This window comes from Salmo salar, chromosome 07 (genome assembly GCF_965601325.2).
Source record: "Salmo salar chromosome 07, fSalSal1, whole genome shotgun sequence".
Taxonomy (NCBI): domain Eukaryota; kingdom Metazoa; phylum Chordata; class Actinopteri; order Salmoniformes; family Salmonidae; genus Salmo; species Salmo salar.
Genome location: NC_138297.1, coordinates 32,222,172 through 32,249,037, shown reverse-complemented (window position 1 = coordinate 32,249,037; position 26,866 = coordinate 32,222,172). Strand labels below are relative to the sequence as shown.

General features: G+C 40.6%; 1 protein-coding gene across 2 annotated transcripts in view; it reads left to right on the top strand.

Annotated features, from left to right (window-relative positions):
• The window catches only part of arhgap36 (Rho GTPase activating protein 36), a 102,642-nt gene that overhangs the window by 44,254 nt on the left and 31,522 nt on the right, over positions 1-26,866 (top strand). For both annotated transcript variants that reach the window (XM_014207436.3, XM_014207435.3), the window contains exons 2-3: positions 12,251-12,407; positions 23,845-23,919. In XM_014207436.3, the coding sequence (XP_014062911.1) occupies positions 12,251-12,407; positions 23,845-23,919 (232 nt within the window). The remainder of the gene's footprint in view (positions 1-12,250; positions 12,408-23,844; positions 23,920-26,866) is intronic.

Genomic DNA, 26,866 nt, shown 5'->3' with positions numbered 1-26,866 from the left:
GTCTATATAAGGTCCCACAGTTAACAGTGTATGTCAGAGCAAAAACCAAGCCATGAGTTCAAAGGAATTGTCTGTAGAGCTCTGAGACAGGATTGTGTCGAGGCACAGATCTGGGGAAGGGTACCAGAAATTTCTGAAGCATTGAAGGTCCCAAGAACACAGAGGCCTCCATCATTCTTAAATAGAAGAACTTTGGAACCACCAAGACTCTTCCTAGAGCTGGCCTCCTGGCCAAACTGAGCAATCGGGGGAGAAGGGCCTTGGTCAGTGTGGTGACCAAGAACCCAGTGGTCACACTGCAAAGCTCCAGATTTCCTCTGTGGAGATTGGAGAACCTTTCAGAAGGACAACAATCTCTGCAGCACTCCACCAATAATTAGGCCTTTATGGTAGAATGGCCAGAGTGGCCCGGAAGCCACTCCTCAGTAAAAGGCACATGACAGCACACTTGGAGTTTGCCAAAAGGCACTTAAATGACTCTCAGACCATGAGAAACATGATTCTCTGGTCTGATGAAACCAAGACTGAACTCTTTGGACTGAATGTCAAGCGTCACGTCTGGAGAAACTCATGCTGTGGGGATGTGTTTCAGCGGCAGGGACTGGGAGACTAGTCAGGTAAGATGAACGATGAACGGAGCAAAGTACCAAGAGATCCTTGATGAAAACCTGCTCCAGGGCGAAGGTTCACTTTCCAAAAGGACACAACCCTAAGCACATAGCCAAGACAATGCATTCAAGACCATAATTGGTTAATGAAAATTGCGATAAATAAAAAAGTATTCCAGTTTAATTTAAGGACCAAAAAATTGACAGCCATGCCATATAGATTGCAAAATAGTTGGGAAGAGATTTTTGACGTACCAATTCCATGGCACATGTTTTATGAACTGATTCGCAAAATGATGCCGGATTCAAAACTTCACATTTTTCTGTTTAACTTATTATTCAGAATTCTTGCCACCTACAGAATGTTATATATATGGGGGATACAAACTTCCCAGCTCCGCAGATTTTGCTGCGAAGAGGCAGAATCATTAGATAATTTGTTTTGGCAATGTCCATATGTAGCTTGTTTTTGGACACAGGTCCAGGAATGGCTGAAGAATTGTAATATTTACCTGGAGATAACCCTGCAGATAGCACTACTGGGCGGTCTGAAAAATCATAGTCAATCGATCAATAATATAATAATGCCTTTAGCAAATATTTTTATTTTCAATTTACAATCTGTAGAAACAATGAGAATAGAAAGGTTCAGAACTTTTGTGAAGCATCACAGCACAGTTGAAAAATGTATGGCAAATAGAAATCCAATATGGATGGTGTTAAGAGATAGATGGGAGGGGTTGAATGGAGCTGAAGGTTGGGACTAATAACAACTAATAACCACAAGATAACTAATGTAAGACATACTGTGCCCGTAAAACGTATATAGGTTAGGAACTTTTCTGAAAGAGCACAGTTGAAAGACATAGAAATCAAACAGGATGGACATCATAAATATATGGGAGAGGGTGAGGGTAGAAGAAGAACAAGAGTTAAAAACAAACAAAATAAAACTATTGTAAAATAGACTGTGTCCATAAAATGTATATAGTATGTACAGTATGAGCTGGAAATACACGCCTAAGCGTTGTTGTTCACTAGTGTGCTCCAATTAGGGGAGGGGTGGTAGGGTTGGAGGGTAATAAAGGAGAAAGAAATATAAAAATATAAAATTCAAATACATTTTAAAAAAGACAATGAAGGAGTGGCTTCGGGACAAGTCTTTGAATGTCCTTGAGTGGCACTGCCAGAGTCCGGACTTGAACCCGATTGAACATCTCTGAGAGATCTGAAAATAGCTGTGCAGTGACACTCCCCATCCAACCTGACACAGCTTGAGAGGATCTGCGGAGAAAAATGGAAGAAACTCCCCAAATACAGCTGTGCTAAGCTTGAAGTGTCATACTCACAAAGACTCAAGGCTGTAATTGCTGCCAAAGGTCCTTCAACAAAGTACTGAGTAAAGGGTCTGAATACTTATGTAAATGTGGAAAATACATTGTACATTTTGATTGGTGATTTTCTGCATTTATCAAAATCAGATGTGTCCATGTAAACAGGATTATTAGGGAAATCATTATTCTTGCAAAGCATGTAAACATTATAAACAAACTATTATATTCATCTGACTATCCACAATTGTATTATTGTGTGCATATAACCGTGATCAATGTGATTTTCTAGATTGTCAAGGAAATTGTCTGACGACAAGTCTGTGATCGAATCCCATTGTCATTGTCTCTGATTGAATTATAAGTGAAATAATCTGCCTCTAAACAATTGTTGGAAAAATTACTTGTGTCTTGCACAAAGTAGATGTTCTGTATTATGTATTACTAGCTTGAAGTGAAAGATAAAATTGGTGCACTCCACAGATCATATGGGAACCATGGATAAGGTGTGTGTGTGTGTGTGTGTGTGTGTGTGTGTGTGTGTGTGTGTGTGTGTGTGTGTGTGTGTGTGTGTGTGTGTGTGTGTGTGTGTGTGTGTGTGTGTGTGTGTGTGTGTGTGTGTGTGTGTGTGTATGTACGCTGTATAGCAAAAGAGCAGTGTGACGTAACATTTGACAGGAGATCCCCTTCCCTGCCCTTTCATAAATCATTTTCTGGTACGTTTTTCACACATACTGGCAACAGCCATCCTATAAAACAAGTGTGACGGTGATGCAGTTTGATGCGGTCTGTATCATCATGTTCTCTTGATCATGTCCTGATATAGTTTGAACAGGATATGACCTGTAATCTCTGACCTCTAACCTTTGATTCCCGACCTGGTCAGGCAGGTACAGTATGGAGTAATGATGACTCCAGTGGAAAGCTGTCCCAGTTGCGGACATGACAAACGGGGAGTATAAATGAAATGGAAAGAATAAACGAAACAGGCGTCATAGGGATGGAGATTAGAGGATTCATATCCGATCAGTCATGTTTACAATGATTCATCAGGTCACAAGGACAGGAAAAACTCCTGGCCCTGATCATGGTGTATTCTTGCAACAGAACCAAATCATATGAGAATGTATTCAACCTTCTTAAAGTCATAGTAAATGTTCCAGAATCCTCACTGCTCTTTGTTTTTCTTTCTACACTTTTTATTTAACCTTTATTTAACTAGGCAAGTCAGTTAAGAACACATTCTTATTTACAATGACAGCCTAGGAACAGTGGGTTAACTTCCTTGTTCAGGGGTTAGAATGACAGATTTTTACCTTATCAGCTCAGGGATTCGATCTAACAACCTTTCGGTTACTGGCCCAACGCTCTAACCACTAGTGTACCTGCCACCCCAAACTTACCCTAACAGGGAAACCAGATCGGCCAACATCTGCATTGCCGAACCCTAAAATAGAACTTGGTTCCATTTGAGATGCTAAAAATTCTACAAATGTCCAGCAAAAAAAAGACCACATTTAACACTAGAAAAGCAGAGAGCGTCATGTGGACGCAAAACAAATTTAAATGTGTAATTACTCATTTTTAAACTCATGTCCCCCCGTCCTTGACTTTTCCTAAATAAGTCTACATAACACACTGTCGTTGTTAGAATCTCAATATCACAAACAGAATTTGTGTTATAAGCTGTTTTAAGAGGACATGTCATCAGCTAATGGCCCATCGAAACTACACCTAAACTACACTGAACAAAAGTATAAATGCAACCTGTAATGTGTTGGTCCCATGTTTTATGAGCTGCAATAAAATATTCTAAAAATGTTCCATACTCACAAAAAGCTTATTTCTCTCAAATGTTTTGGACAAATTTGTTTACATCCCGTCTGAAGACGCTGAATGGTCAATTCGACATCTGCATTGGCCTTGCAGCATTTATGGTGATATGGCCTCTGCAGAAGACAGGGCATTCATACTTCTTGCGCTTCGCCGCGCAGTGCAGAGCTGTTGTGAAGGAAATTGTCAACAAAGTGAGTTTGTGTTTATACAGGACCTCCCACCCTCACCTACAATCAATTGACTGATTTCCTTACATGAACTGTAACACAGTAACATTTTTTAAATTGTTGCATGTTGCCATTTGCGACCAACCAGCTCGATTTGGTCTTATGTAGCAAAATTAGAAATTTTGGAGGAAACTTGCTTCACCATAGGGATGGAGCCAAGTTTCCTCCAGACGTGACGCTTGGCATTCAGTCCAAAGAGTTCAGTCTTGGTTTCATCAGACCAGAGAATCTTGTTTCTCATGGTCTGAGAGTCATTTAGGTGCCTTTTGGTATTGCTATCTGCAGGGTTAGCTGTAGGTACTGTAAATGTTGCAATTCTTCAGCCATTCCTGGACCTGTGACCAAAAACAAGCTACATATGGACAAAATAAATGATCTAATGACTCTGCCTCGTTGCAGCAAAATCTGCAGAGCTGGGAAGGTTGTATCCCCCATATCTATAACATTCTATTGGTTGCAAGAATTTTGTATAATCATTTAAATGTAAAAATTATACGTTTTGAATCCGGCATCGTTTTGCAAGGCAATTCATAAACCATGTGACATGGAATCGGTACATCGAAAATCTCTTCCCAACTATTTTGCAATCTATATGGCACAGCTGTCCTTAAATTAAACTGGTATATATTTTTATTTATCACAATTTTCTTTAACCAAATTTGGTCTTTAATGCAGGGCTGACAGACAAGTTCCTTACTTTTCCCCCCTTCCACTTGCTCCTTCCATTTTTGCAATAATGCTGCAATTAGTTGGTTGTAATTTTGGGTAGAGCAGACATTTCCATATATTTGTGTTAGCTGCATGTGTGACATAAATCCACCAGTCCTAATTATGATATAATTTACAAAGATTATACATTTTTTAAATTGTATTTTTATATTTTTTATCAATTAGTATATTTGAGTTTAACCACAATATTTGTTGTATTATTTGTTCTGTCTTTTCTGGTGGATTAAACTGAAATTGCAACCAAGTTTCTATGGCTTGTTTAAAAAAGAACTATATTTTGATCACGTTTCAGGAGAAGATCCAGATGTAGACAGTGTCGAAGTAACAAACATTTATTACTAGAACAGGGGGCAGGCAAAACAACAGGTCAAGGACAGGCAGAGGTCAGTAATCCAGATCAGAGTCCATAAGGTACAGAACGGCAGGCAGGCTCAGGGTCAGGGCAGGCAGAATGGTCAAAACCATGAAAAAATAGAAGACAGGAACTAGAAAAAGACAGGAGCAACGGGAAAAACGCTGGTAATTTTGACGAATAAAACGAACTGGCAACAAACAGAGAACACAGGTATAAATACACTGGGGATAATGGGGAAGATGGGCGACACCTGGAGGGGGGTGGAGACAAGCACAAAGACAGGTGAAACAGATCAGCGTGTGACAATTTTGGAGATGATTTCGTTTTCAAATAACCGAAATCTGAATAATGTGAAAAAGGCCATTCTTGAACATGGGTGAGCCATTCTTACTAATTTGCTAGAGAACAAGTTCAGATTTAAGTATAACTTTTGTATGACTGATGCCTTTAGTGAGAGGTCTAACACTTTAACATGTAATCATTTCTGCCCTCTGAATTCAGTACACTATAACATGAAATAAAAACAACTTTCTGTCAAAATTAGAAACGTATAATATCAGAAAATGTAGCTATCTTGTCTATCTTACCCGTATACATGGAATGGACGCTTCTCCCTGTCGAGGATGCCATAGTTCGCCTTACCTGGTTTGAAGATGTAATCCAGAAACAGGTGTTTTTTCCATCTCTTTAGCTATCATACTCTAATTTCACTGATTTCAAAACTCGGTCCTACAGAAAGCGGAGGGCAACACTTATGCAGTTCTACCTCGTGATATATTTTTAAAAAGCTGCGTTAGACAGGATTACCTACACATACTGACCAGCTCAAATAGACAGAAACGTGTCACATAGCATACCAATCTGAACTTATCTCCCGGCATGGCCAGCTCACTCATGATCTCAGCCAATCATGGCTAGTGGGAAAGTTGCTCGCTTTTTCTGTGGCTGAATGCCATCTTGTATTTACAGATGACATAAAAGTTTGTTATTAAGGCACATGAAAGTTCACATTTTCTAGAAGGCATTTCTGCCAAAAAACACATTTTGATTTAAAAAAAAAGTTGATGTTCAAATGGCTCCTGTGAAGTATTGATGCGCGACATGTTTAGTTTCCTGAAATGAGTCAGATATTGTGACATTACAGCCTTATTCTAAAATGGATGAAATCGTTTTTTTTTCTTCTCATCAATCTACACACAATAACCCATAACGACAGAGAAAGAAAAGGTTTTTAGAAATTTTACAAAAAATATATATATAACTGAAATATCACATTTACATAAGTAATCAGACCCTTTACTCAGTACTTTGTTGAAGCACCTTTGGCAGCGATTAAAGCCTCAAGTCTTCTTTGGCATGACACTACAAGCTTGACACACCTGTAATTGGGGAGTTTCTCCCATTATTCTCTGCAGATCCTCTCAAGCTCTGTCAGATTGGATGGTGAGCGTTGCTGCACAGCTATTTTCAGGTCTATCCAGAAATAATAGATTGGGTTCAAGTCTGGGCTCTGGCTGGGCCACTCAAACTTCTTCCATTTAAGAATGATGGAGGCCACTGTGTTCTTGGGGACCTTCAATGTTGCAGAACTTTTTTGGTACCCTTCCCCAGATCTGTGCCTCAACACAATCCTGTCTTTGAGCTCTACGGACAATTCCTTCAACCTCATGGCTTGGTTTTTGCTCTGACATGCACTGTCAACTGTGGGACCTTATATAGACAGGTGTGTGCCTTTCCAAATCATGTCCAATCAATAGAATTTACCACAGGTGGACTCCAATCAAGTTGTAGAAACATCTCAAGGATGTCAATGGAAGTCTCATAGCAAAGAGTCTGAATACTTAAATAAGTATGGTATTTCTGTTTTTTTATTTTAAAACCTGTTTTCGCTTTGTCATTATGGTATATTGTGTGTAGATTGATGAGGAAAATGTTGTATTTAATACATTTTAGAATAAGGCAGTAACATGACAAAATGTGGACAAACGGAAGGGGTCTGAATACTTTCCAAATGCATTGTATATTGAAACTAATTTCACACATACAGTACCAGTAAAAGGTTTTGACACACCTACTCATTCAAGGGTTTTTCTTTATTTTGACTATTTTCTACATTGTAGAATAATAGCGTAGACATCAAAGCTATGAAATAACACATATGGAATCATGTATTAAGCAAAAAAGTGTGAAACAAATATATTTTATATTTTAGACTCTTCAAAATAGCCACCCTTTGCCTTGATGACAGCTGTGCACACTCTTGGCATTCTGTCAACCAGCTTCACTTGGAATACTTTTCCAACAGTTTTGAAGGAGTTCCCACATATGCTGAGCACTTGTTGGCTGCTTTTCCTTCACTCTGCGGTTCAACTCATCCCAAACCATCTCATTTGGGTTGAGGTCGTGTGATTGTGGAGGCCAGTTCATCTGATGCAGCACTCCATCATTCTCCTTCTTGGTCAAATAGCCCGTATACAGCCTGGAGGTGTGTTGGGTCATTGTCCTGTTAAAAATAAATTATAGTCCCACTAAGCGCAAACCAGATGGGATGGCATATTGTTGTAGAATGATGTGGTAGCCATGCTGATTAAGTGTGCCTTGAATTCTCAATAAATCACTGACAGTGTCACCAGCAAAGCACCCCCACACCATCACACCTCCTCCTACATGCTTCACGGTGGGAACCACACATGCGGAGATCATCCGTTCACCTACTTTTTGTCTCACAAAGACACGGCGGTTGGAACCACAAATCTCCAATTTGGAGTCATCAGACCAAAGGACAGATTTCCGCAGGTCTAATGTCCATTGCTCGTGTTTCTTGGCATAAGCAAATCTCTTCTTCTTATTGGTGTCCTTTAGTAGTGGTTTCTTTGCAGCAATTCAACCATGAAGGCTTTGGGCTGCAAATTTTGAGGCTGGTAACTCTAATGAACTTATCCTCAGCAGCAGAGGTAACTCTGGGTCTTCCTTTCCTGTGGCGGTCCTCATGAGAGCCAGTTTCATCATAGTGCTTGATGGTTTTTGCGACTGCACTTGAAGAAATTTTTTAAGTTCTTGAAATTTTCCATATTGACTGACCTTCATGTCTTAAAGTAATGATGGATTGTCGTTTCCCTTTGCTTATTTGAGCTGTTCTTGCCATAATATGGACTTGGTCTTTTACCAAATAGGGCTATCTTCTGTATACCACCCCTACCTTGTCACAACACAACTGATTGGCTCAAACACATTAAGAAGGAAAGAAATTCCAAAAATTCACTTTTAACAAGGCACACCTGTTATTTGAAATGCATTCCAGGTGACTACCTCGTGAAGCTGGTTGAGAGAATGCCAAGACTCTGTTAAGCTGTCATCAAGGCAAAGGGTGGCTACTTTGAAGAATCTCAAATATAAAATATATGTTGGTTTGTTTAACACTTTTTTGGCCACAACATGATTCCATATGTTTTATTTCAGAGTTTTGATGTCTTCGCTATTATTCTACAATGTAGAAAATAGTAAAAAATAAAGAAAAACCCTTGAATGAATATGTGTGTCCAAACCTTTGACTGGTACTGTATAATAATATAGTTAGCCTATAGACAAGGTTAAATTGACAATAGTCTGATGGGTGACAATATTATCAATTGTCAAATTGTACATGAAGAGCTGGGCGCAGCTTGGAATTGACGTAGAGGCAGGGAAAGAGACCGTCAACAAAACAATTTTCAAGGCATCATGAACTTTACCCAGTACAAGGATATTTTAGCTAAAAACCTGGTTGCCTCTGCCAGGAGGCTGAAATTCGGCCGCAAGTGGATCTTACAACAAGACATTAACCACAAGCACACATGAAAATCCACAAAGAAATGGTTAATTGACCACAAAATCTAAAATTTGCAATGGCATCTCAGTCTCCGGACTTAAACCCCATTGAAAACCTGTGGTTTGAATTGAAGTGGGCAGTCCATAAGGTCAGACAAAGAATATCAAGGATCTGGAAAGATTCTGTATGGATATCATAAATGTAACTAATGGAGTTATGTCACACATGCAGCTAACAGAACTATATAGTAATGTCAGCTCTACCCAAAATTGCAACCAACTAATTGCAGCATTACAACAGAAATGGAGAAGGCAAGTGGAAGGGGGAAAAAGTAAGGAACTTGTCTGTCGGCCCTGCTTTAAAGACCAAATTGGTTAAAGAAAATTGTGATAAATAAAAAGGTATACCAGTTTCATTTAAGGACCCCAAAAATTGACAGCTGTGCCATCACAGCACATCACGAACTGGATGGTGTTCAGAGATAGACGGGAAGGGTTGAGTGGAGCTGAAGGTTGGGACTAAAAACAACAAGATAACTAATGTACAATATACTGTGTCTGTAAAATGTATTAGGGGAGGGTGGTAGGGTTAGGAGAAAATAATAAAGAAAAATATATTTTAAAAATAATAATACAAAATTATAATATATATTTTACAATAGCTTTTTTTATTATTCTTTTTAAAATATATTTTTCTTTATTTTCTTCTAACCCTACCACCCCTCCCCTAATTGGAGTAAACTAATGGACAACAACACATAGGCTTCTACTTCCAGCTTATACACACTATATACATTTTACAGACAGTGTATTTTAAAATAGTTATATTTTGTTTGTTTAAAAAATATATATATGGGGGATTGGAAATTATGCAGACAATAACTTTCATGAAAGCCACAATCTATCTGCAATATCCCTCCCAATGTGTTCTTCAATCTCATAAAACATTAGAAAAGGCAAAGTGCCATTATCCTCACAAGGTGAGGGATGAAAAGGTACTGAAAACAGGGGTACCAATCATTTTGACACCTATCCTTATTAGATTTTTTTTTTAACTTTCTTTGAGCCATTGTTTTTTTTGTTTTTTCAAAAAATGTCAGCATACAATATACTGTGGCTCAGTATCTGTGTTATTTATTTCATATAGTCTTCATCAGGAGTGCCAATTATTTTGGACCTGACTGTACATATATACACACACACACATTATAAACACACACATTCCGCAGCTCCAGTCTGGGTAAAGGATTCATCAAAATGGACCACCAGAGTAGAGTAGAGTGGGGGTTTCGAGGAGTTTTTGTCCCAACCCACTAGTCCTGTATGGGTCACTCCTCTTACTCCCTCTTTATTTTCTTGTTTCTGGTTTTCATTTGTTATTCTATACCTCTTTAATTCCCTTCATCCTGTGCCCATTCCAATGATATGAGGTTGTTTATAAGGTTCTAGCTTCCTGGTAATCCCCCAGGAATGGAATTGTAACCAGGTAGGAATGGATTCCATCGGAACACTTAAATCTGTCCTTCTCTCTTCCCCCTTACCATGTTCCTACCATATTATCCATTCCACGCAAAGTACAACTACAGTATATTACATAATATTCTACAAAATTACTTCATATGAATATACTGTACCTTAGACTGTTTTTCTAGTGTATAAAGGATTCTAGAACAGCATGTGTTACTCTAATGTTCTAGAGCAGCTGCTGATACTGATTCCAGAACATCAATATATACTGCAGGAGTATAGGATAAGGTTCTATACCAGATGATTCTGATTTTAGGACAGCATCTTCCTAGTCTGGGTCTGTTTCTTCCAGTTTCTTTCTTGTTCCTTGCCAACTCCTAATGGACTTGTCATGTTTGTTGTGACATTGACAGAAATGGGATTTGGCAAGAGCATGAAGCGTTTGGCAACAGCATAAACAGGCAGCATGCCTTGCATCTTCCCACAGCAATGGTACATTCAAAGTCCATGTCGGTTTTCTGAGACCTACAGTTCTTCTACATTTGACCAGAGCCTATAGGGAATAGGGTGTCATTTGAGACGCACTTTATGATTGTTTCCCAAGCTTTGTGGGTCCAGTGTTAACCCAGAGGGAAAGGGCCTCAAACAGTGTCCTTCGGTTGCAAACTCTCTTCTTCTATTGTCCAGACGAAGAATGGCCTGACTTTGGCCCCCCCCCAGACATAGCCTTGAGCAGTCGAAAGAAAGTTTGTCTTCTGACTAAACCAAAACAAAACAAAATAGAAAGAAAACAGATGGATGGTTCTTTTTCCGTAAGAAATGTGTGTATGTGAGTGTGCACATACATGTCTGTGTGTATTTGTCTGACCCATTCAACTCTCAGAGAAAACTCAAATGACCACCTGCAGAGGACAAGGCAATTTCCCTATCATCATTCCTATCAATCTACAGCATAATTATAATCAAGTTGTTGGGAAAGGGAGATACAGTAAAGATGTTTTTAAGCTCTCGGGAGGCCTAACCTCTGGCTATCTATGCGTCCCAAATGGCACTCTATTCCTATAGTGCACTTTTGACAACAGCCCTATGGGCTTTGGTCAAAAGTAGGAAACTATGTAGGGAATAGGGTGCCATTTGGGACGCACTCTATAGAGTAGATCCTAGTCAAAGATTATTTGATGGTTGGTTGATAGTTGAGATAGTCTTTCCGGGATCCTTGGGACGTCTCTACCCCATGGAAGAATACATCTAAAAAGGTTAGGGTTAGGTTAAGGGTTAAGGTTGGGTTAGGGTAGGGGTTAAGGTTAGGATTAGGGTTAAGGGTAGGGATGTCCCAAGGACAGCAGTAACCTCGTGGAGATGGGTTGAAGCCAGCGATAATGATTTCCATGAAAATAGCCACCTTCATGGTTTACTGTTCATTTGATACTTAGCTACAGTAAATTGTATGGTTTAGTGTTCATTTGATACATAGCTACAGTAAATTGTATGGTTTACTGTTCATTTGATACTTAGCTACAGTAAATTGTATGGTTTGAGGAAACACATTAAAGAAAACATTATAGTAATTCAAATGTTAAGTCGTTTGGATACGAGGGTCTTGATTGTGGAAATGTTTTATCTTACTCAGCAATGTTTTCTATGATTGCCTTTTCATGTTTAGGTCATCTCTTTTCCTATCTTTCTCTCCTTTCATCTCCCTTCTTTCCAGGTCTCTCCCTCTCATCTCCCACATGCCCTTTTCTCTATCTGGCCCCTCCCCTTTCTATGAGTACATTGTAAATGATATCAAGTAATTCAGTTCTTAGCTGTGATTGGTACTATGTGTAATGCCTCCAAGTAATAGCACATTAATCATTCTCTTCTCCCTCCCTCCCCCCCTCCCTCCAGGGGGACCATACGTGGGCTACCATGCTGGGCCAGAGTGTGCGTCTGCAGCCGGTGCCTATCCAGAGCCTATCTGAACTGGAGAGAGCCAGGCTGCAAGAGGTGGCCTGCTACCATCTCGGGGAGAGGGACCTTGACTTCAACATCAGCATCCCCAGAGGTACACAAGAGCTTAGTTGCTATATGGCCAGGTCAGACAGGACGACAGAGATATGTATACAGTGCTGGGCTCTGTCTAGAGTTGTAAAGCTCTTCAAAGCTCAATTGGGGTTTGAATCTGGAGGAGAGGGACCTCGAATTCAACATCAGCATCCCCAGAGGTAAAGAGGACGTAGTAGTAGTAGTTACTATATTGCCATGGTAGAAAGGACATAGATATGTAGTGCTATACGACATTGAAGTCCCCAAAGGTATGCAAGCGAGGAGCATTTACTATGGCCATATTAGAAAGGACGGACTGAAATATATAGTCGGTGTCCTGAAAAAGTATTGTATCTCTCTTCTTGGTGATTTTAATTTCTTAAACATAACACTTTTTTTGATCAAATTCCTGAAAAGATTACATTTTGCTCATCCTGATCTAGATTGTAGAGCTCTTCACAATGCAGTACATGGCATTGAACAAGGTGAAGAATGATAGTGATAGGGACATTATACAGTTGAAATCTGAAGTTTACATACTCTTAGGTTGGAGTCATTAAAACTCGTTTTCAACCAGTCCACAAATTTCTTGATAACAAACTATAGTTTTGGCAAGTCGGTTAGGACATCGACTTTGTGCATGACACAAGTAATTTTTCCAACAATTGTTTACAGACAGATTATTTTACTTATATTTCACTGTATCACAATTCCAGTGGGTCAGAAGTTTACATACACTAAGTTGACTGGGCCTTTAAACAGCTCGGAAAATTCCAGAAAATCATGTCATGGCTTTAGAAGCTTCCGATAGGCTAATTGACATCATTTGAGTCAATTGGAGGTGTACCTGTGGATGTATTTCAAGGCCTACCTTCAAACTCAGTGCCTCTTTGCTTGACATCATGGGAAAATCAAAAGAAATCAGCCAAGACCTCAGAGATGGCTTGAAGGTACCACGTTCATCTGTACAAACAATAGTACGCAAGTATAAACACCATGGGACCACGCAGCCGTCATACCGCTCAGGAAGGAGACGCATTCTGTCTCCTAGAGATGAACGTACTTTGGTGCGAAAAGTGCAAATCAATCCCAGAACAACAGCAAAGGACCTTGTGAAGATGCTGGAGGAAACAGGTACAAAAGTATCTATATCCACAGTAAAACGAGTCCTATATCAACATAACCTGAAAGGCCACTCAGCAAGGAAGAAGCCACTGCTCCAAAACCGCCATGAATAAGCCAGACTACGGTTTGCAACTGCACATGGGGACAAAGATTGTACTTTTTGGAGAAATGTCCTCTGGTCTGATGAAATAAAAATAGAACTCTTTGGCCATAATGACCATTGTTATGTTTGGAGAAAAAAGGGGGAGTCTTGCAAGCCGAAGAACACCATCCCAACCGTGAAGCACAGGGGTGCAGCATCATGTTGTGGGGGTGCTTTGCTGCAGGAGGGACTGGTGCACTTCACAAAATAGATGGCATCATGAGGATGGAAAATCATCTGGATATATTGAAGCAACATCTCAAGACATCAGTCAGGAAGTTAAAGCTTGGTCGCAAATGGGTCTTCCAAGTGGACAATGACCCCAGGCATACTGCCAAAGTTATGACAAAATGGCTTAAGAACAACAAAGTCAAGGTATTGGAGTAGCCATCACAAAGCCCTGACCTCAATGCTATAGAACATTTGTGGGCAGAACTGTAAAAGTGTGTGTGAGCAGGGAGGCCTACAAACCTGACTCAGTTACACCAGCTCTGTCAGGAGGAATGGGCCAAAATTCACCCAACTTATTGTGGGAAGCTTGTGGAAGGCTACCAGTAACATTTGACCCATGTTAAACAATTTAAAGACAATGCTACCAAATACTAATTGAGTGTATGTAAACTTCTGACCCACTGGGAATGTGATGAAAGAAATAAAAGCTGAAATAAATCATTCTCTCTACTATTATTCTGACATTTCACATTCTTAAAATAAAGTGGTGATCTTAACTGACCGAAGACAGGGAATTTTTACTAGGATTAAATGTCAGGAATTGTGAAAAACTGAGTTTAAATGTATTTGGCTAAGTTGAATGTAGACTTCCGACTTCAACTGTATATGATATAAAAGCCCACTACATGTTTTCTGCTCATTCCACCACCACTCCCAGACTGTATTATCTCAATAAGAGTGAATTTTACAGTACAGCTCAGATATAATCTTACAATTTAAGATGAAAGAGTAGGAGTAAGACGAGTAGGAGTCAGAAGATTAGATACAAAATGAAGATAACTCTTGACGGTCTCCGTCCCGTATGCGGGATCAACATCCAGCGAAAAACCCTATCGCCATGTTCATAACAAAATGTTATATTTTTTTTTTCTTCAAATATAGGACTATTTTATATCGTTTTATAGATACACCTCTCCTGAATCGAACCACGTTGTCCGATTTCAAAAAGGCTTTACAGTAAAAGCAAAACATTAGATTATGTTAGAGTAGTATATCGTAAAAGTAGCCACATAGCCATTTTACGACCAACCACATGCATCACAAATAACCAAAAAACTGCTAAATGCAGCACTAACCTTTGACAATCTTCATCAGATGACACTCCTAGGACAACATGTTACACAATACATGCATTCTTTTGTTCGATAAAGTTCATATTTATATATAAAAACAGCATTTTACATCGGCGCGTGACGTTGACTAACTATTTTCCCTCAAATGCATCCGGTGAAACAGCACTACAATTTACTAAATTACTATTCGAAAACATTTTTAAAATGTAATATTGTCATTCTAAGATTTATAGATTAACATCTCTTGAAAGCACCTGCAATGCCAGATTTAAAAATAACTTTACTGGGTAATCACACTTTGCGATAAAAGGGGATGCGATACTCAGAAAAATAGGCTACCATTACAGGTCAGCGCCATCTTGGAACAATCGCATATCAAATCTACTCTTGTATACTATTGTCAATAATCCCTTACCTTTGATTATCTTCATCAGAAGGCACTTCCAGGAATCCCAGGTCCACAACAAATGTATTTTCGTTCGAAAAAGTTCATAATTTATGTCCCAATAGCTTCTTGTTGTTAGCGCGTTCTGAAGGCTGCACCAAATGTACCGTCGTCCGCGGGACTCCTCTCTTACCAAAATGCAAAAAAAAAATATTTAAGTTCGTTCAAACATGTCAAACGTTGTATAACATAAATCTTTAGGGCCTTTTTCAACCAGAGCTCCAATAATATTCAAGGGGGACGATTGCATTGTCTTTCAAAACGTTTCGAAAGGGGAGGGTAGCCAGGGGAGCCGGCGTCATAATGGTGATGGCCCTCCCCATGTGACCACGTTCCACAGACTCTCATTCTGTCAGTTTTCACAGTAAAAGACTCAAACCACTTTGTAAAGACTGGGGACATCTAGTGGAAGCCATAGAAAGTGCTCAATGAACCATAGCTCACGGTGTGATTTATAGGCAAAGTGATGAAGTTGAGTCCGCAATTCAGAATTCCACATCCTGTTACGATCTGTCTCGTGGTTTTGACTGCCATATGAGTTCTGTTATACTCACAGACACCATTCAAACAGTTTTAGAAACTTTAGGGTGTTTTCTATCCACAACTATTAATTATATGCATATCCTAGCTTCTGAGTTTGAGTAGGAGGCCGTTTAAAATGGGCACGAATTTATTTCAAAAATCGCTGTAGCGACCCCTATCCTAGGCGACCGTCAAAAGGATAAAAGTTTAAGTTAAAAAGCAACAATAGTAGGAGTAAGACGGGTAAGAAGAGTAGGAGTAAGACAAGTATGGGTAAGAAGAGCACTATAGGAGTAAAAATCTCAGGAGTAAGGTGAGTACTGTAGGAGTAAGAAGAGCTTTTTATTTTACTAGGCAAGTCAGTTAAGAACAGATTCTTATTTTCAATGACGGCCAAGGAACAGTGCCTTGTTCAGGGGCAGAACGAAATATTTTTATCTTGTCAGCTCAGAGATTCGATCTTGCAACCTTTCGGTTACTAGTCCAACGCTCTAACCACTCGGCTACCTGCCGCCCCTGGGTAAGAAGAGTACTGTAGGAGTAAGAAGCTTCTGATTCTGAGGGGTCTAGCGTGCTACATTCCTCTCTCGTGTCACCCTGGGTTACATAAGAGGCATTAGTCTGATCTCAGTGCTTCTCCATGTAGTCCACGCAGAGACAGAAGAGGAACGAAACACCCCACTCGTTGTTTTTTTCTGGTTCAATAAAAGTAAATGAACTAAGTAGACCAGACCCAGCTGCTATTGCATTGGTGTCTATGGGAGACCCACCCCATTAACCTGTTGGGGCTAGGGGGCAGTATTTGCACGGCCGGATAAAAAACGTACCCGATTTAAACTGGTTACTACTCTTGACCAGAAACGAGAATATGCAGGGTACAAACAATCAACTATTTTACACCATTTTAAAGATAAGACTCTCGTCAATCCAACCACATTGTCTGATTTCAAAAAGGCTTTACAGCGAAAGCAAAACATTAGATTATGTTAGGAGAGTACATAGACACAAATAATCACACAGCCATTTTCCAAGCAAGCATATATGTCACATAAACCCAAACCACAGCTAAATGCAGCACTAACCTTTGATGACCTTCATCAGATGACACTCCTAGGACATTATGTTATACAATACATGCATGTTTTGTTCAATGAAGTTCATATTTATATCAAAAACCAGCTTTTTACATTAGCATGTGATGTTCAGAACTAGCATACCCACCGCAAACTTCTGGTGAATTTACTAAATTACTCATGATAAACGTTGACAAAATACATAACAATTATTTTAAGAATTATAGATACAGAACTCCTTATGCAATCGCTATGTCCGATTTTAAAATAGCTTTTCAGCGAAAGCACATTTTGCAATATTCTGAGTACATAGCTCGGCCATCACGGCTAGCTATTTTGACATTCGCCAACTTCGGGGTCACCTAAACTCAGAATTACTATTAGAAAAATTGGATTACCTTTGCTGTTCTTTGTCAGAATGCACTCCCAGAACTTCTACTTCAACAAAAATGTTTGTTTTGGTTTCAAATAATCCATAGTTATATCCAAATACCTCCGTTTTGTTCGTGCGTTCAGGTCACTATCCGAAGGGTGACGCGCGAGCGCATTTTGTGACAAAAAAATTCAAAATATTCCATTACCGTACTTAGAAGCATGTCAAACGCTGACTAAAATCAATTTTTATGCTATTTTTCTCGTAAAATAGCGATAATATTCCAACTGGGCAACATTGTATTCATTCAAAGGCTGAAAGAAAAAAATTGAGAAGTCTCGTGAATGCGCATCTCAGTCTCACTGTCCCCAGGCTGACCACTTACAAACTCTGCTGCTGTACTTTGCCCGGAGACAGCAGACACCCCATTCCACTTTCTGGCGGCTTTAGAGAGCCAATGGAAGCCTTAGAAAGTGTCACATTACAGCACAGATGCTGTAATGTCGATTGAGATGCAACAGAGGACAACAAATTGTCAGACAGGGAACTTCCTGTATGGAATCTTCTCAGGTTTTGGCCTGCCATGTGAGTTCTGTTATACTCACAGACACCATTCAAACAGTTTTAGAAACTTTAGAGTGGTTTCTATCCAAATCTACTAATTATATGCATATTCTAGTTTCTGGGCAGGAGTAGTAACCAGATTAAATCGGGTACGTTTTTTATCCGGCCGTGAAAATACTGCCCCCTATCCCAAAGAAGTTAAACTAATTGGAAAGTGCAACATTTTGCTCACAAAGACCTTCATCAAGACCTACTGTATTTTATCCAGCTCATCCATTCCTTTTGCCTCCATTGTGGACTTTTTTATCCTGAAGTAAAACAGGAGAATGGACTCCCACACGCTGTATAAATGTACAAATTAAACATGTGTTCAAAAGTGTTATGTTTCACTCACAGTTGTTAGGAATGGAGGTATGTTAGAATAGACTAGAATACAGATGTGGGATCTTAATTTGATCACTATTTTGTTGCCCCTCAGTAAGGCATAGTTGCTGTCACACAGTTGCTATACAACCATACTGTACATCATAGAGCATTCAAATGTGTTACAGTTACAGCATGTAACCAGTCATGGATGGAACAAAGAAAATCCGACAAACATTTCAAATCAGTTTTCACTTAATCTGTTCCAGTACATTCTAATTATATGTCAATAATTCATTCCTTACAGAATCTTGAAATCTAATATTGTCAAAGTTATTGGACAAGACTATATTATTAAGACTAAAATATATATATTTTTTTTTACTGCATTTCATTCTCTGTTGAGCTGCAGATTACGTAAATAGAAAACAGTTAAATCAGTCAGTCAGTGTCAGATAACTCTATTGCAGCATGACTCTATATACAATATACTGTATAAATAAATGGCACACATACAAATATAAAACGGAGGGGGCCAGTGTTTATTACTGTCATAGGGAGTGGGATCAGTCAGAGTCTGTAATGTTTGGGAATATTCCTGTCCCTCTCCCTGGGGTGGAGACCTCATACAGAGTCTCTGTTAGCTAGCCAGCCACCTCCCATGTGTGTTACTGCTGTGTCTTTGTCCCAAATGACACCCTATTTATTTTATAGTGCACTACTTTTTACCAAAGTCCATAGGGCTCTTATCAAAAGTAGTGCACTATAAAGGAAGTAGGCTGGTGTATCAGGCCCACTACTGTTTCAGTGATGGCTCATGTATAAAATATGGGAGCGAGCTGATGTCTGAGAAAGCACAGTACATGCACGTGCATGCATGCACACGCTCATGCACACACACACATGCACACACACACACCCACATACACACTCAGTCTTGTACAGCTAATCTTGTGGAGACACAATTCAGTCCCATTCAAAATCCTATGTTCCCTAACCCTAAACCTTACCTTAATCCGTACTCTTACCCTTATCCTAACCCTAACCCTAACCTTAACCCTAACCCTAACCTAACCAGGCCTCACCCAGAACAGATTGCCTGGTCCCCTTAACCCCAACCCTAACCCCAACCCTATCCTTAACCCTAACCTTAACCCTAACCTCCATCTGCGGGAGTGAGTCCTCGCCAGCAGCCAAATCCATTGACTACTTCCTCAATCCCATCACACAAAGGCACCCTAGCTACCTTAAGGATGCATACCTATTCACTATAGATATACTGTAGATTCTCTCTACACCGACATAGATATTTTGTCAGGTTTAGCAGCGGTGAAATCTGCACTCCGGAGATATCCAGTTTCAGATAGACCAGACTCACACCTCCTTCAGCTTCTAGAACTTGGATTAAGAAACAATGATTTCACATTTAATAATAAACACTACTTACAGATTCATGGGACGGCGATGGGTAAAAGGTTTGCCCCAGCCAATGCTTAATATCTATATGGCAGACTGGGAATTGACAGCCTTGGATAAATGCCCATTGCATCCCATGTTTTATAGACGATACCTGGATGATATCTTCGGAGTGTGGGAACATGATCTGGTACATTTCACAACATTCATTGAAATACTCAATAACCATCATCCTACCATAACAGTTAAATATGTAATCCACCCACATACAATCAACTTCTTGGAAACAACTATATTTTTTCAAGAGACTGACACACACATAGTCTCTTTACAAACAAAAGTATATTTCAAGGACACAGACACGCACGCCCTACTTCACAAGTCCCGTTATCACCCAAAACATACATTCACTGGCATTGTCAAATCACAATTCATTCGATTCCGTAGACTATGTACACAACAGAAAGACTTTCATTCAGCCACACAGACTCTATTTAGTGCAATGGGGAAGAGGGGATACTCGAAGCGGTCATTGAGGTACATAAAGGCAAACACACTGGCAGGCCTTACCCAGAACAGAATGCTTGATCCCCCCCAACCCTAACACACTGGCAGGCCTCACCCAGAACAGATTGCATGATCCCCTTAACCCCAACCCTAACCCTAACCCCAACCCCAACCCTAGCCTTAACCTTAACCCTAACCTTAACCCTAACCTTAACCCTAACCTCCATAACTCTCCCTGCAGAACTCTGGACCAGGCACTGACTCCTGACCTGGGCGAACAGTCCACAGTCCACACCTATTCTTATCCCTTTGCCGATTCTGGGTCCGTATCCCTATCCCCCCCATCCTATCCCTGTCCTCCACCCTCAAACCTTTCCCAGACCCCCTGTTCCTATCCCCCCAACAGATACAGAACCCCAGATTATACCCATCACCATCACCTTCTCAGACATAAACAGACTCCTTCATTCTAGACTTTCACCCAAACACAACGTACATTTCCCCCACTCCAGGAATTCAGACCTTTATCAGCTTTTTCGCAGAAACCCCTTAATTTTTGTCAAATGTTCCAATAAGCCCACTCCAAAACCACCTACGGAACAACAGTACCATAGACAACTTCAACACATTCAAAATCCACATGCACAAACCTCCAGTCCTATCCCACAACTCATGATCATTCAGAGCACCAACACTGTCTATGCCATAATATGCACATTATGCCACAACATCTATATAGGAGAAACCGGTCACACAGTCTTGACACGCCTCAAACAGCACCTCTACACAATTGAAAAAAATAAACATATTACAAACACACCTGGTAAAACACTTTCAAATCCACCCTACAACCTCCCTCCGCATTACCGGTCTGGCGATGAAAGCCTCCTGGACAATAGGTCAGAGAAGAGCAGCTGAATCCAGGTGGATATCCAAACTTAAGACCTTGGCTCCACTTGGTATGAATATTAAGGAGTAGTATAAAGTACTGACAGTGGGAGTTAGAGAGGGCCTAATTAAGAGAGCTGGAGGGGCCATCGACACAAGGAGGAAGTTCAATAAAGAATAATGTATTTAATTGCTTAGTCTGGTTTTGTCTTTTTTATATTTTGTATTGAATTGTATTATATTATGCACTTTAATATAGCACATAATCCCTTCATCCTTTTTGGGGGGATTTCCAATTATGTACTTACTTATTTATTTAATTATTCCAGTATGCATGTTTTATTGTGATTTTATATGAAATTTGGTTTCAAATTAAACCTTTTTACTCTCAGGATTGTATTGATAATTATGTTCCTCCTGTATTTTAACTGTTGTGGGTGACGAGCTCTCGGCCTCTCATGTTCTCCCACCCTCTCCTGACCGGTCAGATGTACAACACAGAAACAGGGCAGAAAGTTGCAATAGGCCCGTGGAAGGTTTGATACCAACATACACATAAACCCTCTTAAACCTAAACCTAACCTTAACCCAAAAACCTAACCTTAACCCAAAAACCTAACCTTAAGCCTAAACCTAAACCTAAACCTAACCCTAGCTCCATACCCTAAAACTAACCCTAGCTCCTAACCCTAACCCTTAACGTAATTATAACAATAATTCTAACCTTAACCCTAAACCCCCTAGAAATAGCATTTGTCCTCTTGGGGAATAACAAAATGTCCCCAGTTTATCAAATTTTTTGTTTGTTTACTATTGGTAATTAAACACGTCCACACACACTGAAGACTCATATTATGGGAGCTAGCTGCTTGAGGGATGGAGGGAGGTCGCCATAGGTTTCTGTTCTGATCCCACTGTTTGAGCCAATACCAGAACCTCTGGTTTATTTTTACAGTGTGTGTGTGTGCATGTGTGTGTGTTTGTTTGTTGTTGGTTTCCTGGCAACGCCTTGGCTATGCTTGATGGATGGATTCTTTCTGAAATCTCTGTTCTTAGCAGTCAGAGTGGTGCTTATTTGGCAAGTCTGGAGACTGTTTTTTATGTCTCATTTTCTCATGGATATAGGGAGCAATCCCACAGGGTCTGTCATTATTTTCTTACTTTCTTTCTTTCTCTTGCATGATATTTCTGTCCTTCTGTTTCTTTCTCTCTCAGCCCCAATTGGGCCTTTTTTTCAGATTGTTTTGCTTTGCCTAAATCTATCTCTCTCCACTCTGTGTGTGTGTGTGTCAGTCCTCTAATCTTAAAGTGTGCACGCCATTGGCAAACACACACACACACACACTGAGTACATTGCATGTAGGAATACACACACACACACACGGAGCGTTGAGTTTGCTCAAGATTAACCCTTGCTCTGGCATGTGCCGAGTGGGAGGAGACGATTGCCGTGGAAATAAACTTTAATTTCCTGTAGTCATGGGAATTTGACCCCCTTTAAACCCTTGACACACACACACGCACACACATACACACACAAACAAACGTCTTCACATGGGGATTTGACTGCTCGGATCATTTACATTTCAAGGCCTTCAAAACTCCTATCCGGTCAGCCCTTAAGGATGAAGTTGCATCTAGACACTGGTGTAGAGTCAGTTCTGTTGTTTTCCCATTAGTGGTGAGGATTGGGATTCTGTGAGTTTAAGCTGATCCTAGATCTGTGCCCAGGCCCAATCATGTTGAGAGAAACAAAGAAAAATACATTCTAGTCTTGGAAGATCAAGGATTCTGCAACAAACCAGTCCTAACAGCAAAGGCGTGCTACCTTACAAACACACACACACACACAGACTGTACACATGACTGTGATCTTTAAAGCCCCAAAACCCAAACAGTGATGTCTTCCAGACAAAGCTCGTCAGAGGATGTTTAGGTTGTAAAATCACATCTTTGATCTGCATATAGTTTCTCTGGTGTCACCCTCTGGCTAAAGGCTACAGAGGCAGTTCAGGAGGCTGTGGCCTATACAAACACACACGCAAAGACTTGATGTTGTAAAAGGTCTATTCTTAGTAACGCCTGAATTGAGGAATAGATGTAATTCTCAGGAAAGCAACTTGCCGCAGTGCGTTGGTGGGGCGTGCGTGCGGACATGTGTTTCCTTCTTCTCTTGTTTGGTCTTCACATGGGTGGAGATTTTGTGCTAATATTCGGTCCCGGTTTGTTTGTTTAGCATCGTTTATGGTTCCTTTTTTACAAGGAGACGATATGGTGGGAGCAGTAGGAGAAAACCCAACATTACCAAGGATGTGTCCCAAATGGCACCCTATCCCCTATATCAGGGCTCTCCAACCCTGTTACTGGAGAGCTACCGTCCTGTAGGTTTTCACTCCAAACCTAATCTAGTGCACCTGATTCTAATAATTAGCTGTTTGATAATCTGAATCAGGGGTTGGAGCAAAAACCTACAGGAGCGTAGCTCTTCAGGAACAGGGTTGGGGAGTTTTGACCAGGGCCGATAGGGCGTAGTGCACTATACTGTATATAGGGAATAGGGTGTCATTTGGGATGTAAATTCAAATAAACTGCAAGTAAGACGCAGATTATAAAGAAGCCAGTTAAAACGTCACCAGGCAAACGGTACATTACTCTTCACTCTCATGAACAAACAACCTCTTTTGTTTCTTTTTGTCTTTTTTTAACAACCCATTTTTTTGTCCACCTTTTCCAGAAATCCGTAAGAGGAGAAAATCGCTCAGGAGGAAGTTTGACTCCTTCTCCAAAGAAAAGAAAGAGAAAGAGCGAGGTAAGGTACACCCCCCACCACCCTTCCACCCCCCCACCCCCCCACCATAAACTAGAGGATGAAGTGTCGAAATCTGCACTGTGTCGGGGAATAGGGTGCTGTTAAGGACGCACGCCTATGACTCAGTACTCTTTGTTAAAACTGAAGACTACATACCATACCTCAGAAGGTCAGACAGACCAGAGTCATGTACTTAGATACACAGCTCTGAGACAGACTAACCACTATTGACGTAGGTCTACAGGAGCTTCTACTCCTTCTTGACTAATTGACTAATGCCTGTGAAATGATCAACCACTGTTGACGTACAGTACAGTGGCTCCAATGCTTCTTCTCTATTCTGTAATGACAATTAAGTGACTAATGCTTGTCAAATCATCAAGCACTGTTGACCTACAGGCCAGTAGCTTTTCTACCTCTTCATTGTTTAACAGGGACTAAATGCTTAATGCCTGTGAAATCATTGTGTTGACGACAGTGTGCTCGATTTCAACCCCAAGAGGCAAGGGCCTCTTTATACTGTAGATGACTCATTTTTGCAACTTCTGTCTGTTGTAGAAGGTTTAAACACTGCCTCCTGAGTGTATACACTGATACACTCTCATAAACATTCACACACACACGAACGGACAAAAAAGAAAGGCATGGGCACGCAAGTATATGCGTACAGTCTCTCTCTCGCTCTCTTTCTGACACGCATGCACACACACACACTCTGACGGACACAAAAGGCATGTGCACACAAGTATGTGCGTACACAGTCGCTTTCTTTCTCCTTCTCACACACAAAAAACTAAAAGGCACATGCACACACGTGTACACAGTCTCTCACTCACCTCACCCCCCCTCACACACACACACTCTGTTATCCTCTCCTTGGCCCAGTGCTGGCCATGTGGAGGTGTGATCAGAGAGAATAAAGAGATGTTCTCTTTCTCCTCCAGCTGGTCACCTCCAGGGCAGGGCCAGCTAGCCAGCCTGTTGTCTTACCAGGGTTAGGGTTGATTAGACTACCCGTGACACAGGACAGGGTCTGCTAGCCAGTTTGTTGTATTAGGCCTACCCCAGAACAGTGGCCAGCCAATCTACTTGTTAGCATTACGGCCAGCTAGCCATCCTGTTACCCAAGCCAATGGCCAACGTGTTAGAATTATGGACAGCAAGCTAGCCTGTTACCCAGGCCATTGGCCAATGTGTTAGCATTATGGCCAGCTAGCAAACGTTTTACCCAGGCCAGTGGCCAACCTGTTAGCATTATGGCCAGCTAGCCAGCCTGTTACCTAGGCCTGTGACCAGCAGGCCTGCTGTTTTATCTAGGGTTGGGGTTAGGCAACCTGCCTGTTGATTAAGCTAGCTACCCAGGCCAAGTCAGGACAATACCTAGGGAAGCCTGTCTGTCATGAGGGCCAGCTAGAGAGCCTGTTGTGTTATGCAGGGCAGTGGCCAGCCTGCCTGCCTGTCTATCTTTTGGTGCTCTCAGGTGTGTGTCTGGGTAAATCTCCTAAGATGATAGTACTTAATGCTTCAGTCAGAACATTAGGGGCTTGGCAGGGATGGATGAATGGATGAAGGGATGGAGTGGTCGAAAACAAACGAGGGTAAACGAACGCTCAAGTGATCAGAGGCGAGTAGCGTCACTAACGCTAATGCCAACAAATGCTAATTAACCCATAAGACTCTAAGCCCTGTCTAAGCCAGGGGAGGGGGGTGGGGTATTACTAAACTATATGGAATTGTTTTAAGATGGTCATACTAATGATTATTAAAAAAAAAAAAAAAAAAATGTAAAACCCCTTGAAGCCTATAAAAATAAATATGTACAGTACCAGACAAAACACCTACTCATTCAAGGGTTTTTCTTTATTCTACTATTTTCTACATTGTATAATAATAGTGAAGACATCAAAACTATGAAATAACAGTGTGCAAAGCTGTCATCAACGCAAAGGGTGGCTACTTTGAAGAATCTCAAATATAAAATATATTTTGATTTGTTTAACACTTTTTTGCTTACTACATGATTCCATATGTGTTATTTCATAGCTTTGATTTCTTCACTATTATTCCACAATGGAGAAAATAGTACAAATAAAGAATAACCCTTGAATGAGTAGGTGTGCCCAAACTTTTGACTGGTACTGTATATTCATTGCCTTCGGAAAAATTCAGACCCCTTGACTTTTCAACAATTTGTTACGTTACAGCCTTATTCTAAAACGGAATCAATAAAAATCCTCATCAATCTACACACAATACTCCATAATGACAAGCGAAAATAGGTTTGAGCTCAAGTGCATCCTGTTTCCATTGATCATCCTTGAGATGTGTCTACAACTTCATTGGATTCCACCTGTGATACAATCAATTGATTGGACATGATTTGGAAAGAGACACACCTGTCTACATAAGGTCCCACAGTTAATAATGCATAACAGAGCAAAAACCAAGCCATGATGTAGAAGGAATTGTCCGTAGAGTGCCAAGACAGGATTGTATCGAGGCACAGATCTGGGGAAGGGTAAGAAAACACTTCTATAGCATTGAAGGTCCCCAAGAACACAGTGGCCTCCATCATTCTTAAATGGAAGAAGTTTGGAACCACCAAGACTCTTCCTAGAGTTGGCCGGCTGGCCAAACTGAGCAATCGGTGGAGAAGGGCTTTGTCAGGAAGGTGACCAAGGACCCGATGGTTACCCTGACAGAGCTCCAGAGTTCCTCTGTGGGGATGGGAGAACCTTTCAGAAGAACAACCATCTCTGCAGCACTCCACTAATCAGGCCATTATGGTAGAGTGGCCAGCTGGAAGCCACTCCTCAGTAAAAGGCACATGACAGCCCTCTTGGAGTTCGCCAAAAGGCACCTAAAGGACTCTCAGACCATGAGAAACAAGATTCTCTGGTCAGATGAAACAAATATTGAACTCTTTTGCCTGAATGACAAGCTTCTT